The following is a 15257-nucleotide window of genomic DNA, read 5'->3' as shown; positions in this document are numbered from 1 at the left end:
ACAGTGGTGACATGAATAAACTTCTCTATTGCCCTGTAATATATATCTCAATATATCAGTGCATGAATAAAAGATGGTGGCTCTCATTTAACTCTGTGCTTAGGTACATAACTATGAACAGGAAAAAGAAACATGTTTTATTGATTTATTGGTACAATACAATACAAATATTACAAGAACAAATCATATCACACCAGCTCGATAGCTTTCTTTGATAGGATAACAAGCTTTGTGGATAAGTGGGAAGCAGTAGATGTGGTATATCTATCTAGACTTTAACACAGCATTTGATACAATCTTGCATGGCTCTCTCACTAACAAACTAGGGAATACAACCTAGATCAGAGCTGGGCAAGATGTGGCCCGGGGGCCAGAACCAGCCTACCTAACACTTTGATCCAGTGGACTGGATCTGGCCATTTTCTATTTATATCCTACTGCCTGTGCCAGCAAATTTCCAGGCAGTGGCTCAGCCATCAGGATCCTATTTCAATGGCTCACGGCTCCCAGTTGTGGCACTACCTTGGCAGGAGCCGTAGCAGTGAGCCTTTAAAAAGCTGAAGTAATCCCAGGCAGCTGCCAAGCAATGGGGTAGTGGCAAGGCTGGGAGCCACAAGCCCTTTGCTGTATATTTAATTCAGAGCCTGCAGCCTCAAACTACTCTCATGAGAGGCTAGTCCCAGCCCCACCCCTTCCACCCTAGGCCCTCTTCCAGGGGGTAGAGCTGGCCCATGACCATATTGCAAACTTCATTAAGTGGCCTCCCTGCAAAAATTACTGCGCAACCCAACTTAGATGGAGCTACTTTAATGTGGATGCTTAACTGGTTGGATACCCATTCCCAGAGGGTAGTTATCAACGATTCACAGTCATGGTGGAAGGGTATAACAAGTGGGGTTCTGAAGGGATCAGTTCTGTTCAATATCTTCATCAATGATTTAGATAATGGCATAGAAAGTACACTTATAAAATTTCTGGAGGAGACCAAGCTGGCTGTAAGTGCTTAGAAGATAGAATTATAATTCAAAATGATCTGGACAAACTGGAGAAATGTTCTGAGGTAAACAGGATGAAGTTTAATAAGGACAAATGCAAAGTACTCCACTTAGGAAGAATCAATCCATTTCACACATACAGAATGGGAAGCGACTGTGTAGAAAGGAGTACGGCAGAAAGGGATCTGGAGGTCTTAATGGACCAAAAGCTAAATATGAGTCAACAGTGTGACACTGTTGCGAAAAAAGCAAACATGATTTTGCGATGCATTAACAGGAGAGTTGTGACCAAGAAACGAGAAGTCATTCTTCCTCTCTACTCTGCACTGATTAGGCCACAACTGGAGTATTGTATTCAGTTCTGGGTGCCACATTTCAGGAAAGATGTGGAGAAACTGGAGAAGATGATTAAAGGACTAGAAAACATGACCTATGAGCAACATTCCCCCCTAATTTTTTCCATCCATGCGCAGAATAAATTGTGTTATGTGTGGCAAAGTGTGTGCAGATATGTACTACAAACACACACATGGTGCCAGCTAAGGGTGCTCTGCTAATTACCTGGGTGGCATTTGAATCTCTCCTGAGTGTCTGCCCAAGCACTCAGCTTACAGGGAACACTGCCTATGAGGGAAGACTAGAAGAACTGGGTTTGTTTAGTCATAAGAACGGCCAAACTGGGTCAGACCAAAGGTCCGTCTAGCCCAGTATCCTGTCTGCTGATTGTGGCCAATGCCAGGTGCCCCAGAGGGAGTGACCAGAACAGGGAATCATCAAATGATCCCTCCCCTGTCACCTATACCCAGCCTCTGACAAACAGAGCCTAGGGAAAAAGAGAAGACAGAGGGGACATAATAACTCTCAAATACCTACAAGGTTGTTACATGGAGTAAGGGGGGAAATCATTCTCCTCAAGTTCTGATGAGGGGGGAAAAAAGCAATAGACTTATACTGTAGCAAAGGGGATTGAGGCCGGACATTAGCAGGGGTGATGCATACAAGGGCGCAAGGCAGCATGTGCCACCCCACCACCACCATGGGCAGGAGCAGCAAAGGGCCAGCAGCCAGTGGGAGGGTTAGCGGGGAGGCCTGGTGTCCCTAGCAGGGGTCCAAACCCCCCACACTCACTGGCAATGGCCCCAGCTCACTCTGCTCTCCCAGGCATGTCACCTGGGGGAAGGGTGGGATTGCCGCCACACTCCTGGCAGGAAGCAGAGCGAGCCGGGGCTGCATTGCTCCATTTCCCATGCTGTTGCCAGTGAGTGTGTGTGGGGGGGGGGGGGAGGGGGCAGACCCATACCAGTCCCTGGGCTGCATCAGTTTGGGGGAAGAGGTAGTGTGGAGCCTGAGACAGAGGGGGGTTGCCCCAGCCCTTCCTTAGGCTGTGTGGGGAGGGAGGTGTCACATGGCTGGTGGCCTCCTGGGTCCTCCTCACCAGTTGCTCCTGGACATTAGGAAAAACTTCCTGTCAGGGTAGTTAAACACTGGAGTAAGTTTCTAGGGAGGCTGTGGAATCTCCATCACTGGAGATTTAAGAGCAGGGATAGTCTAGATCAGTGTTTCTCAATGTGGGCTACGGGCCCGCACCGCTTTGTTTATCTCAAGGCTCCATAGCCATGGAGCCTCACAGCTCCCCCTGGAGGGCATGGGGACTGGACGACCTCTTGGGGTTCCTTCCAGTTCTATGATTAGTTTGTATGGTACTTCTCTGTCAAATCACCTGAAGGACAAAATGTTTTCCTAAGGATATTTTTCACTTTAAAAAGTATTTTCATTTGTTTCTTTCATTAGAATTTCCAATGTAGAAAGGTTCTTTCTTCTAAGGAAACATCAGTTTGCAACTTAAAAGGCTTAAAATGAGGTGTCACATATACACTGTACAATTTTATAAGTTCCTCCATATGCTTAATGGATGCACAACGTTCTTTCTTCCCTGTCATCAAAACAACAGAGGCAAGGCAATTTCAGTGGAGCAGAAGCTACTAATAATGAAGCCACATGATCCGAATTGCCACATTCCAAGCACTCTAGTTTTTAATGCACAATATAGCAGCCCACACTATTTAATGAACATTAATATGCTTGTGGGTGCAGCTTCAGTGTAATGTATTTGCCAATCATAATATCAAATGATAAAACATCTACCTTCAGAGGAAGAGAAAAGAAATGTTACTAAACAATAATGGAACAATCGGAGCTACAAGAAAAGCACATGAGTTTTCACAAATTAAAAACTAAACCACATCTGTTATACCTCTAGAGACTGGGTTTTAAATCCAAGCAATGCAAACTGCAATGTAGTCTAAAGTGAATTAAGTATATTCTAAAAGAAAGCAATTCTGGTTCAAAGCCAAACACTTTTTGATCAATTTAAAAAAAATATGTTATTTATCGTTCTTGTTTTTTTTTTATGGTATCACAAAATATGCCACGCAACTAGCATCCCAGTAAGCCTAGTTATAGTGGGCACTTCATTTATAAATAGTTCTCGTACACTGTTCTACTAAACCAGGCGTAGGCAATAATTTTTGATGGGGGTCCACTCCATGACTTCAGTAAGATGTCAAGAGCTGCACTCTTCCATGATATTGGAGTAGGAGGTGCAGGGTCTGAGATGGAAGTTGGGTGCAGAAGGGAGCTTGGGGTAAGGAACTGCAATGCAAGAGGGTGTGTGGGGTCTGGGAAGGAGTGGATTGTGATCTGAGGCAGGGAACTGGGGTGCAGGGTCTGGGATGCAGGAGAGGATTCTGACCTGGAGGAGAATTAGGAGGGGGCGGGGTATGGGAGGAGGTTGTGATCTGGGACAGGAGTGCAGGAGGGGTGCAGGAGTTTGGGTTGTGACCAGGGGCAGAGGATTGGGGTACAAGGTCTGGGAGGAGGTTGTGACCTGGAAAAGGGATGTAGGGGGGGCTGTGATCTAGAGCAGTGGTTCAGGGATTTGGGTTGTGACTAGGGGCAGGTGACTGGGGTGCAGGTCTGGGCAGGACTATGGGTGCAGAAGTGGGGGTGCAGAGGGCTTGGGTAACATAGGGTAGGGACGTAGGGAGGGGCTGAGGTTTAGGGGCAGAGAGGGGTTGGAGTGCCAGAGGCAGGCTCTAGCCAGGAGGCGCTTACCTAAGTGGCTCCTGGCCAATATCCCAGCAGGTTCCCTGCCTGCTCCCCCCCCGCACACCACTCAGAAGAGCCACCGGCGGAGATCATGTGCTGCTCCGAATGCTGCAAGCCCAGGGGGAGGGTACTTCATGTGCCGCCTGGCAGCTTTGACCAAAGAGAGCAGCAAGATTGTGCTGGGCAGGGACAGCTCACAAAGCCTCTCATCCCCCTCCCACAGACCCACAGCGTGCTCAGCCCACTGCTCAGAGCAGTATGTGGGGGCGGGGCAGGCCAGGAAACTGACAGACTCCTGCTGGGCCATGGGCCAGATCTAGCAACTTGGTGGTCCGGATCTGGCCCGTATACTAAACCCTCAATAAGCATTTTACATGTTTCAAAGTGTGAAATGAATAAAATTGTTTTAGAACCTCCTGATAATTCACCTGAGAGTTGTGAATTTCTGTTCAGGTGGATACACAGTTGTCTCTAGGTTAGAAAGCACACTCGAGCTTTTTTCTGGATCATACTTAGCGGAGACTGAAGTCTTCTTCAGTGCATGACCACTACATTTTGCTAATCCAAAAGGAAATAAAAGTGCACACCTCCAAAAAAGAGAGTTACATGCAATGTGTTATATGGCACTATATGACCTAGTAATATCCAAAATCTGAGTATGTGCATACGGTGCTTAGTTACAACCATAAGGCACCTTAGTAATACAAGACATTTGACAATTTACTGCAATATGAATGTTTCCCAAGACTAAGATGGGGAGAGGGTAAGCAGCCCATTCTTTTCTCTGGGGATATAGCGAACAAAAATCTAAACTCTCTAATTGCTGACATGGAAATTAATAAAATGAAGAAAACTGTGCTCAAATCTCCTCTTATCTGGTTCCACATTCTAGCAAAAAGTCAGTGCTTCCAGGCAAGGATCAGAATTCCAAATCAGAACTTTGCTCCCAGCTGAGGGAATTCTGTCTCTCTTCTGCTTAGGTTCTTATTCTGAGGAATGACCACTCAGGTCAATCTAGAAGTTAACCTTGGATGGAGCTGTGTCCAACTCTTGGACAGAAGATGGCATGACACAAAGGGCCTTGAAATGATAGGGAACAAAGCAATTAACATAATTCTAAATTTTGAACTCCTGAACACCTGCAAGGCCCACTTAAGTTAATGGATATCACAGATGCTCAGTACTTCCCAGGATCAGGTCCTAGAACTGAAGAGAAACTTGTAGCTGAAGGAGATTTAAAGAACTCTTTCACTGTAGGAAAACAACTGATTGCATATCAGTTTTCAAACTCATCTTACAGCCTACATTTACAGATGGCAAGAAGAGGCTGCCACACTTCGCAAAAGTAAGATCTGTTCCTATAAAGTTCCTCCTCCTGCTGAAAGCTGAAGGTGCATTTATTGTACACATTTTTTTAAAAAAATTAGTGGTTCACAAAAGGAAGTGATCCATGTACAGCTCTGATAGAAAAATACAATTACTCATGTAGAAAAATACGAAATAAAACAATCCATTCACATTATCTACAGTTGCTCCTATATGCATAATGTTTCATACCTAAAACATTTATGATTAGAAATTGTATGACAGATTTCCAAAACTAGCTGTTTGCAAATGTTTATGCACATCTATTGTATACGCATCATTTCCAGGTAACAGTGCATGTACAAATCAGATATTTGTGCATTAACATAGCCAATAAGATGATTGACTAGCTATGTGCATATATACGTCTGTAGTATTGGTACATATCACATAGACATGTCACAAACATTTGCACATTCCTCATTATAAAAATCTGGTCTTTCAGCTCTTTGGCTGAGTATAAGCAAATCCATTAGATCAGTGCCATGTTAGTGTGAAACAGAATGGAACGTTTTGAGATAAGTCCATAGTAAATGTGGAACAATTTCTTCACATCTCCTAGCCCCTAGAAGGCTGACCTGTTCCACACGGCAATCCAAGTTAGTGTTGTATATTTATATTCGCGAACTCCAATGAATTAAACCTCATCTTTTTCTTATATCAGAAATTTACTCTTAAATGGCAGGAAGAGTGCGTCTCTGTTGAGGTGTTAACTCAGGGTGCCACACGTCCACAATGAATATCAGCCGATAACGGTCAGCATCCTGCCACACTTCATGCTCGAAAGAATCATCAAAGATAAGAACCTTCCCTTCTTCCCAGGTTCTGTAATAGAGAAGAACATCCTTTATTATTGTTTTTTGGGTACCCAATAGTGAGCACTTATCTGGGCAGGTATTTGCTTTGGAGATACGGAAAAGGTATAATCAGCATGGTTTTACTTTAAGGAATGTAGTATTTAATAAAAACATATGAGATGCCTGTATCATAGCTCTGAATGAAATAACTATAAAAGTTCAATTTGATGCAGCTCCAAAAACTGAGCTGTACTTTTATATTCTCTCTGGGTACGTCTCCACAGTAAAAATATTTTGAAATAACTAGCATTATTTCAAAATGACTAGGTCCACATCTACACAGCAGGCAGTTATTTCGAAATAATGTTGAAATACTGACAGGCTGGAGGACTTTTTACTCTGACTCCTGTAACCCTCACTGTACGAGGAGTAAGGGAAGTAGGAGGAAGAGTGCTCTTAATTCATAATAAGTGCCGAGTAGACGCTCCCAATTTCAAAATAAGCTATTTCGAAATAAGCTATGCAGTTGACGTAGCCAATTTGCGTAGCTTATTTTGAGTTAAGCCCTGCTGCGTAGACACACCCTCTTTGTATGCATATAGGCATATGCAAGAATGAGAGTCTAGGAAGCACTGAGCATTTACCGTTCTCAATTATGTAGCCTCTTTATATCAAGCCCCCTACTTGCATTTCAGACATGTACACATTAGAGAATAATGGAAAGATGTGCAATAGCCAGTAGCATGGTTTAAAAATAAACAAATCATGTCAAACAAACTGGATTAAAAAAACAGAATTGCCCTGATTCATACTTAACTTCAAGAATGTGAATAAACTCATTGCATAAACCTCTGCAGTAGGGCTTGTCTACAGGGGAGAAAAAGCTGCACTAGTTCAGTTTATTTTGGCATAATTATGCTGATATAACTAAATCAACAGGGCAGATCAATGCTGCTCTGTCCAAGCCCCTTTAAGCTACAGAAGTTCATAAAAATACAAAACATTTCAAAATTATACTCTGTATGATGCATAAATTGCAGCATTGTGCACTGCATCGCTTTCTTCTTGTCCTTCCAACCACTACCATTGTTTTCCAATGCTCTGAAAGCACTGCAATGTGATGGGATGCCACCTTGCTTTTCATTGACATCGCGTCCATTATGTGATGCCTGCCTCCCCGCAAATGGGAACAATAGTTTATACAACTGGTCATTTTTAAGACTGGCATTTCTAAAGCCATGGTTCTACTGTGCTTTACTAAGCACTGCTTCCATGGAGAGACACACCATATGGACACAAAAAGAGAGCACTCTTAGGGTGCATCTACACTGCACCATTATTCCAGAAAAACAGCCGTTATTCCAGAAAAACAATACTAGCGTCCACACAGCAACTGTGTTATTTTGACAGAAAATCGAAATAACGGAGGGCTTTTTCTGACGTTGATAAACATCATTCCATGAGGAATAATGCTTCTTCCAAAAAAGCTGTTTCGGAAGAGGGTGTGTGTGGACACTTCACTGCTGCTATGTCAAAATAACTCCCCCCCTCCCCCCCCCGGCCATTCTAAGTTATTCCTCCCCAATGCCCCCTGGGGCTCTAAATCCACATTAGGGGAGCCTGGCACCAATTAATTAGGAGGCTTCCCTATTGTGTGAATGCTCTATTTCAAAATAAGTTATTTTGGAAGATAACTTCCCGGAATAGCTTTTTCCGAAATAAGCTTGCAGTGTGGACATACCTTTAGTGGGTATTCCAGGGTATAAAGCACAGCCAAGCAGGAAAAGTAAACTTATTGAAGTGCAATTTTCCTGTGTAGACATGGGCTTAGGGAGGGAACACTACATTTTTAAAATTTTAGTGCAAAAAATTGATAGTATCTCTCAAAACATAATACAGACAATTCACTCAAACTGGCTTGTGTATGAGCAGTCACATTCTTTAACAAGTTGAAGACCAAAACTTAAAGGAGAATGGTGAGAAGCAATGTATCAGAAACAGGGGTATCTAATTAGTTGGGAGGATCACAGTTAAGTGCAGTTTTAACATCTTCATTGATGACCTTGAAAAGGAATTTAATGGCATGTTAAGTAAGGGCTCTGTGCTGCAAAGTCAATAGGATTCCCGATTCAATATAAATAAAAATGAGAAGTCTAGAATGAAATTTATCTACTTGGCATTCGGAATTAACAATGCCAAAACAAAAATAAATATTTGTATTGATTTTTTTCTATTTTCATTAATTCTAAAACAATTATACTGTACAGGGAAACTGCTTAGAAGCTGACACTTTAAAGTTGTAACTAGTTTGCGTTGTACACAGTGTTTTTGGTCAGTGCTCTAAACAGTTGCATTTCAAGCTGCAACTGTCTTCCTTCCATAGGAACTGAATTTTTGGGAAGCTATGAAAATATTTATCCCTTGATACTGAATGAAGTTTGTTTTTGAGTTATAACCCTTTTGCACTGGTCCATCTGTTGGTGTAAACATTTAGAACATTGCTTTTTGTACTTTTGCTTTTGCAAATTGAGCAATAAGTTGTTTGAAAGATTTGAAGCTATTTTGTGTTATTTTGAGATGGCCAGGCCAGCAAGTCTCTCTTTCAGATGGAAGAATGAAGGTACATCTTGATCAACTTTAACTTTGAAAGGCTACAGACCCAACTAGGAACAGAAAGTGGAAGAGTCAAGAGAATTCAAAGAGTCATTAAGATGTTGGGAAAGCTGTCTGAGTTTGCATTCAGAAATAAACTTCAGTACATCTTGGAAGTTGTCATGAAATATCCTTCAGTTCACTGCACAAATCTACTGCATTAATATCTTTTGAATTTCCATGTTGAAATGCCGACTCTAGCTTAATCTTACAAGTACTTGTGATTCTCCTTTTACGATCTTATTCAAACCTCTTACCAAAATTTTCAAATCCAACACAATGCAAATTCTTTGCTGGCACAGCATCTTTGGGATCACAGCCTATAACACAGCAGAACAGCTGCTGTGGGTTTCTGTCCAGCCTTCACTAAGCAGCAAGCCTCACAAACCCAACTGTATGACTGGCCAACCCTGGATTACTGAGAATGACTGACTTGCCAGACCCTGACCCCGGCAGCACTCTTTGAAGCTATGACTTGACACATTTTTACTGTATTTACACACACAGCCATGCTCCCCAATGTGAAATAAATAATATAACTCAATGACATGGCAATGATGCACTGTTTTATACGTATAATATTCGATACTTTCATATATAAAGAGATAACATATTATATACTTTTAAATAGAAAAAAATCACTTTCATCTAATTTGGCACCTTTTAAAGCCTGGTGTCTTAGGCAACCACCTCATTCGCCTGCATGAGTGCATGTCAATTTGCAAGATTAGGGCCTTAATTCCAAGGTGTTGAAGGAAATGTTGCATACACTACTGAGAACAGAGTAATAATATAAAGGGAGGTGAAGAAGTTAAAATATGGACAGGAAATAAAATGAGGTTCAGCTTTAAAAAGTGCAACCTAACATACCTGGGTAACAATACATGAAGGCAATAACAATGGGAAGGAAAAAGCTGAACCTTTTGAAGGAGACTTATGATGAGAGCACATAGCAAATTTGGTATCACTCTGCAATGGTGTGCAGGATTTAAGAAAACTAATATCAGAGGGGTAGCCGTGTCAGTCTGAATCTGCATAAACAACGAGAAGTCCGGTGGCACCTTATAGCTAACAGATTTATTGGAGCACAAGTTTTTGTGGGCAAAGACCCACTTCGTCAGATGCATGCATGCCCACAAAAGCTTGTGCTCCAATAAATCTGTTAGCTATAAGGTGCCACAGGACTTCTCGTTGTTTAAGAAGGCTAATGTGACTTTCAGCTACAGATGAAAAGGCATCACTTCATGGAAACAGGAGGTGATAGTCTCTTCTCCCTGCATTCTGATGACACTGTACTGTGGATACTGCACACAGTTGTGGGCACCTCATAACCACAAAGGTTTGGAAAACTAGACACAATTCAGAGTACAGTAACAAAACTGATTAAGCCATAGGGATTGACAGAGTAGGAGAGATGAAATGACTTTTGGCCAAAAGTTTTTAAAGTAACCAGTGATTTTGAATGCTTTGTTTTCACTTGAGTCTCTTTAAAAAGGCCTAATTTTCAGAGGATACTCAGCATTTCCTAAACATCAGGCCCAAGGTGTTTCAAGGTGAGCACTCAAAACCACTAGTCGCTTTTGAAAATTTTGACCTACCATTATTGGTTAATCCTTTAACCATATTAAAGGCATGAAAACCAAATATATTGGAAAGTTAGTTGGGATACAAGAAGAATATTTATAAGGGATGGGAAAGGATTAAAGATATTCAATTGTGTCTACAAAGGTTAAATTGGGTTTTCAACTGAGTTATGTTAGCTTCATTGAGCTAATTCAATTAGAAAAACAAACCATCCTTTTTTCCGAGGGTAGACAAGGCCTAAGTCATTTTTGAAAATGGAATTTGGGTTTCTAAATCCTTTGAAACTTTTGAAATTTTTACCCACCATCAGGAAACAAACCACTATTAAGAACTACTAGCCTATGCAATAGTCTCCTAAGAAAAATGGCAGAAACATGATTGAGACACAAATTTGAAACAAACATGGAGAAATCAGCAGGTACAGTGAAGTAACAAAAATCACAAATTGGCTGTCAAATGGATGTCAGCATCCAAGGCCCAGATTAATTGATCTATTTGACAGTGAATCTTTTCAGATTTCTAGTATGACTGCCTCTTAACTTCACTGCCACCTTGGTAATAGATAAATGCAGATTCAGAAAGGTATTGTATGTGCACGCTCCTTTTAAATAAGGCTCAGTTATTCCAAATTTATACCTGTTTTAAGCAATATACTCCTTGATTCTTATGCCAGGTATTACATTAATATTGCTCTAATTAAGTCAAAGTTGTTACATGCCGATATAAGAGAGTAAAAAAATCAGGCCTATGATGTTTTTTTTAAATTTCATCTGAAAAGCACTTCCTTCACTAGTTAGTCTGAAAGAGGAGCTGTACTCTGGAGAACAAACCTTCAAATGGAGTGCCACCAGAGGTTAAAAGAAGGCTCAATCATTTGCATCATAGTGGGTTAGACTGATTTATACAACACACAGAAAAAAAGTCATAAAGTTGTCAGAGCCATTATCTTTCATTTGGATCTACTACAAGACTTGCCATTGAAATGCAAATAAATATCTTCCGGATGCCTTATTCTGTGAGAAAATCATCACATTATGACCAAAAGGTAATATGGAATGGAGCTAGTCTGGGAAGGATTTCTGTATCATTTGCTCAGAAGAGAGCTTTTACTACCTGTTATAGATGAGAAGTTTTTACCTTGACTTTATGAAAGGGACATATTTCCCTCTCATTACAAATCACAACTGCAATCGTTGTCATGGGTATTTTCAGCAAAATTCATTGACAGGTCACAGGCACTAAACAAAATTCACAGCCCATGACTTGTACTATATACCCCTGATTAAATCTAGGAGGCACGCAGGGCTGTTCAGCTGACACCGTGAGTACTCAGGGAGGGGAAGGGCGGCCCGGGAGAAAATTCCTTCCTGACCCCCATTTGTCCTTGCATCTATACTGGGACTTAATTTAAATAACTTCTCTCCCCTCCCTGATACTTATCCCTCTGATGTTTCTATACAGTGCAATCGTATCTCCCCTCTAACTTCTTTTGGTTAGGCTAAACAAGCCAAGCTGCTAAGTCTCCTCTCACAGGATAGGTTTCCATTCCTCTGATCACCCTAGAGTCCCTTCTCTGCACCTGTTCCAGCTTGAATTCATCTTTCTGAAACACAGGTAATCAGAGTTGCACATAATATTCCAGATGAGGTTTCACCAGCATCTTGTCTAATGGTACTAAAATGTCCCTGTCTCTACTGGAAATACCTGACCTAGAATTGCATTAGTCTTTTACATGGCCTTGTCACACTAGTGGTTTTCGCCTTCTTTGTCACTTCCTCACCACCCATTCACCCTGCCTTGCCTCTGGGTACCTAGAAGCAAATAAGCAACACACTACACAAGTGGAAGGGGGCAGGCAGGGAGTCAGACTATGCATATTAGTTGAAGATGACGACTAAACCAGCAAGGAAGAAGCAGAGAGGGAATTGTACCTGTCAGAGACAGTTCCTTCGCCTCACTATTCTCATCATGCCTCCTTAGATGCCACCCATGTGCATAACCCTTAATTTTTATTATGACAAATAATATCATTTTGGAGGGGGGAATTGTGTCTTTGGTAATGAATCTACAGCTCCTGCTGAAGTAGACCAGAGCTGCACATATCAGCCCAGGCAGAAGCCGGCCCTTCTGTATTAATTTTACATTTGTAATTAGTGAATTTAGTCTGTGCAGAATGTGCCAGATGCAGAGCACAGAGGCCTGAAGCCCTCTCTGTGCAGAGCAGTAGCAACACACACCTCCCCATGCTGCCCTGACAAGTACCTGATGTGGCGGGACCAGTGCGATAGTTAAGAGAAGGTAGTTCAGTCTGCGTGCCGCTAAGCTGTCTGCTCAGATTATGACAAATAGGGATGCTTGTTGTGATAATGGATTGAGAGTGGTGGACACTGGTTCGCTTGGAACTGGAGTGTGACCACCACTTAGTTTCACACAGGTCATTGAACAGCCATTGGATGACTTTCAGTGACTACTGACCTGAATTCAGAACAGTGACTGAAAAGTGAAAAGCTCCACACTTATTAACAATCCTCTAAGCTATCTAGCCACAACTCTTTCCTGCCCAGATGTGTACCGGGCTTGCAACCTATTCCAAATATTGAGCTGGAAAGCTGAGAAAAAATGCATTCCTCAGTGATTAGACAGAACATTCTGCATTAGTTGCAATGCTGACTCCAGCACAGAATATTTATATAAGGTACATGCTAGCAGGAGCCCCAACACTTGTGCAGAGATAACAGTTAGATTATTGAGAGCTGAAAACTCCTACTCTCAAAATTCTATAAGTCATCTGCTCTGGTTGGTTTACAGAACACTTCTCTCAACCACACATTGTCGTCATGATTGACATCTGTTTTTCATCACCAAATGCCTCTCCACTGTAGAAGCATGCACTCAGATGCAGTACGAAATATCCTCAATCTCTGAAAATTCTCAGGGTAACAACAGATAGCTTTAGAATTCCAGAGGTGGTTTCAGACTCAGAAAATAAGAATCTGCAAGTGAAAGGCAAATTTTTGCAAGGTCACTTGTTAAAATTGTTTCACGGTAGACCTTGCCTTTGTTCAGTTTTATATTTTTATGGTTTTATTTATAATGCCATAGGCAGGCATCGGATGCTAACACCTGGTCTTTTATAGATTCCTCTGGGGAATATAGCCCCGAGCTCAAATATATAGTTACGGGTTCGTCAGGTGAACAAACAGAGATTCAATGTAACATATCCTATTGGAAAGGAGTTTTCCTTCTTAATGCATTTTAAAATTAAGAACATTTGTTATCAAAGCCACATAGTGGGATAAATCCTCTACTACTGTAAAATGAGCATAGCTTCACTAGCTTCAATTTCAACTGAAATCAATGGAACTATGTCAGTTCAGACCAGCTGCGGGCCTGACCTGTACGGGCAGACTAGAGTGCTCATTATCCATAGTAGTAAAGAAGCAAGCAGAGCTGCAGTTAGAGCCTACATTTTGGTGATCAAGATGACTGACCTCCAAGCACAAGAAAGAGAATACTCTAGTATTCAATTGGTAAACATCATTGGATTTGAGGCCTTTGATTCAAAATCTTTGGGCTATGGACACAGTTACAAAGAGAAAAATAAATGACTATGATAGCAAAGAAGAGGTTTCATCTCAAGAGTGTTGCATAACTTCATGACAACTGAAACTAATGTATTTGAAACAAGTTTGCTAGTTTTTATATATAAACAAACAAAAGACCCATCAGCTAATAGTACACATGCGTCAGAACTGTCTTTTTTTGTTTTGTGAGTCACATCTGTAAGCTAGTGAAATCCAATTATTTATGCCTTAGGGAAGAGAAGGAAAAAAATATACCTGTTCTCTTTGGCGCATCGAATTCTGCAGCCTTCTTTTGGTATAACCAAGCCCAAATGCATCCTTAGCCTACAGTTAGTAGGACCTGTGTGAGGCCAAACATGAGTTCCTGGGTGCATGACAGAATACTTGATCTGCAAAGAGAGATACAATTCTTTAATAAGGTCATTTTCACTAACCTTTCATGAGAAGAACAGAACTTTACAGTTCTGATCCAAGATGACAGACCAAAATTGCTATATGCAGCATTGCAGTAACTGTGTCTATCTTAGGATATTAGAGAGACAAGGTGGGTGAGCTAATCTCTTTTAGTTGACCAACTTCTGTTGGTGAAAGAGACAAGTTTTTGAATGACACCAAGTTCTGCATCAGGTCTGGGAAAGGTCCATGCTGGCACTTGTGTCAGTATAATTTACATTGTTCAGGAGTTTAAATAATCCAGCCTCCTGAGCAACACAAGTTATATCAACACAAGTCTCAGTATTAACAGTGCTGTCAGCAAGAAAGTTTCTATCACCAACACAGTTACCACTGCTCATTGGGGGTAGATAATTATGTTGATAAGACAGCTCTCTTCTGTGGGCATGGAACAGCTACACGAAATATCATATAGCAGCATGGTTGCATCAGTTCAGCTGCACCACAGTAAACTCTTAGGCTGTGTCTGCACTACGAGTTTTCTCAGCAAAAAATATGTTAATGAGGGACTTATTTGCATGAGTCAATCTCATTTGCATATTTTCTGCTGATCCGTTTTTTCACTAGGGTTTTTGTGCAAAAACAAGCAGTGCGGACTTTTTCTTTTTGTGCAAAAACCCTTTTTCCCGCAAGATCTGATCGGGTTTTTGCACAAAAACCCTAGCGAAAAAATGGATCGGCAAAAAATATGCAAATGAGATTGTGACTCATGCAAATTA

The 15257-nt window shown here is 41.4% G+C and overlaps 1 protein-coding gene across 10 annotated transcripts in view; it reads right to left on the bottom strand.

Moving 5' to 3' along the window:
• Positions 1-116: 116 nt before the first annotated feature.
• ASPH (aspartate beta-hydroxylase) overlaps positions 117-15257 on the bottom strand; it is a 191779-nt gene continuing 176638 nt past the window's right edge. For all 10 annotated transcript variants that reach the window (XM_075920632.2, XM_075920630.2, XM_075920631.2 and 7 more), the window contains 2 exons: positions 14341-14474; positions 117-6293 (listed from right to left, as the gene is read on the bottom strand). In XM_075920632.2, coding sequence (XP_075776747.1) covers positions 6143-6293; positions 14341-14474 — 285 coding nt within the window. In that variant the 3' untranslated portion in view covers positions 117-6142. The remainder of the gene's footprint in view (positions 6294-14340; positions 14475-15257) is intronic.

The sequence above is a fragment of the Pelodiscus sinensis genome, chromosome 2, assembly GCF_052426305.1.
Source record: "Pelodiscus sinensis isolate ZL-2025 chromosome 2, ASM5242630v1, whole genome shotgun sequence".
Classification (NCBI taxonomy): Eukaryota; Metazoa; Chordata; order Testudines; family Trionychidae; genus Pelodiscus; species Pelodiscus sinensis.
This window is presented reverse-complemented; position numbering and strand designations above follow the sequence as displayed.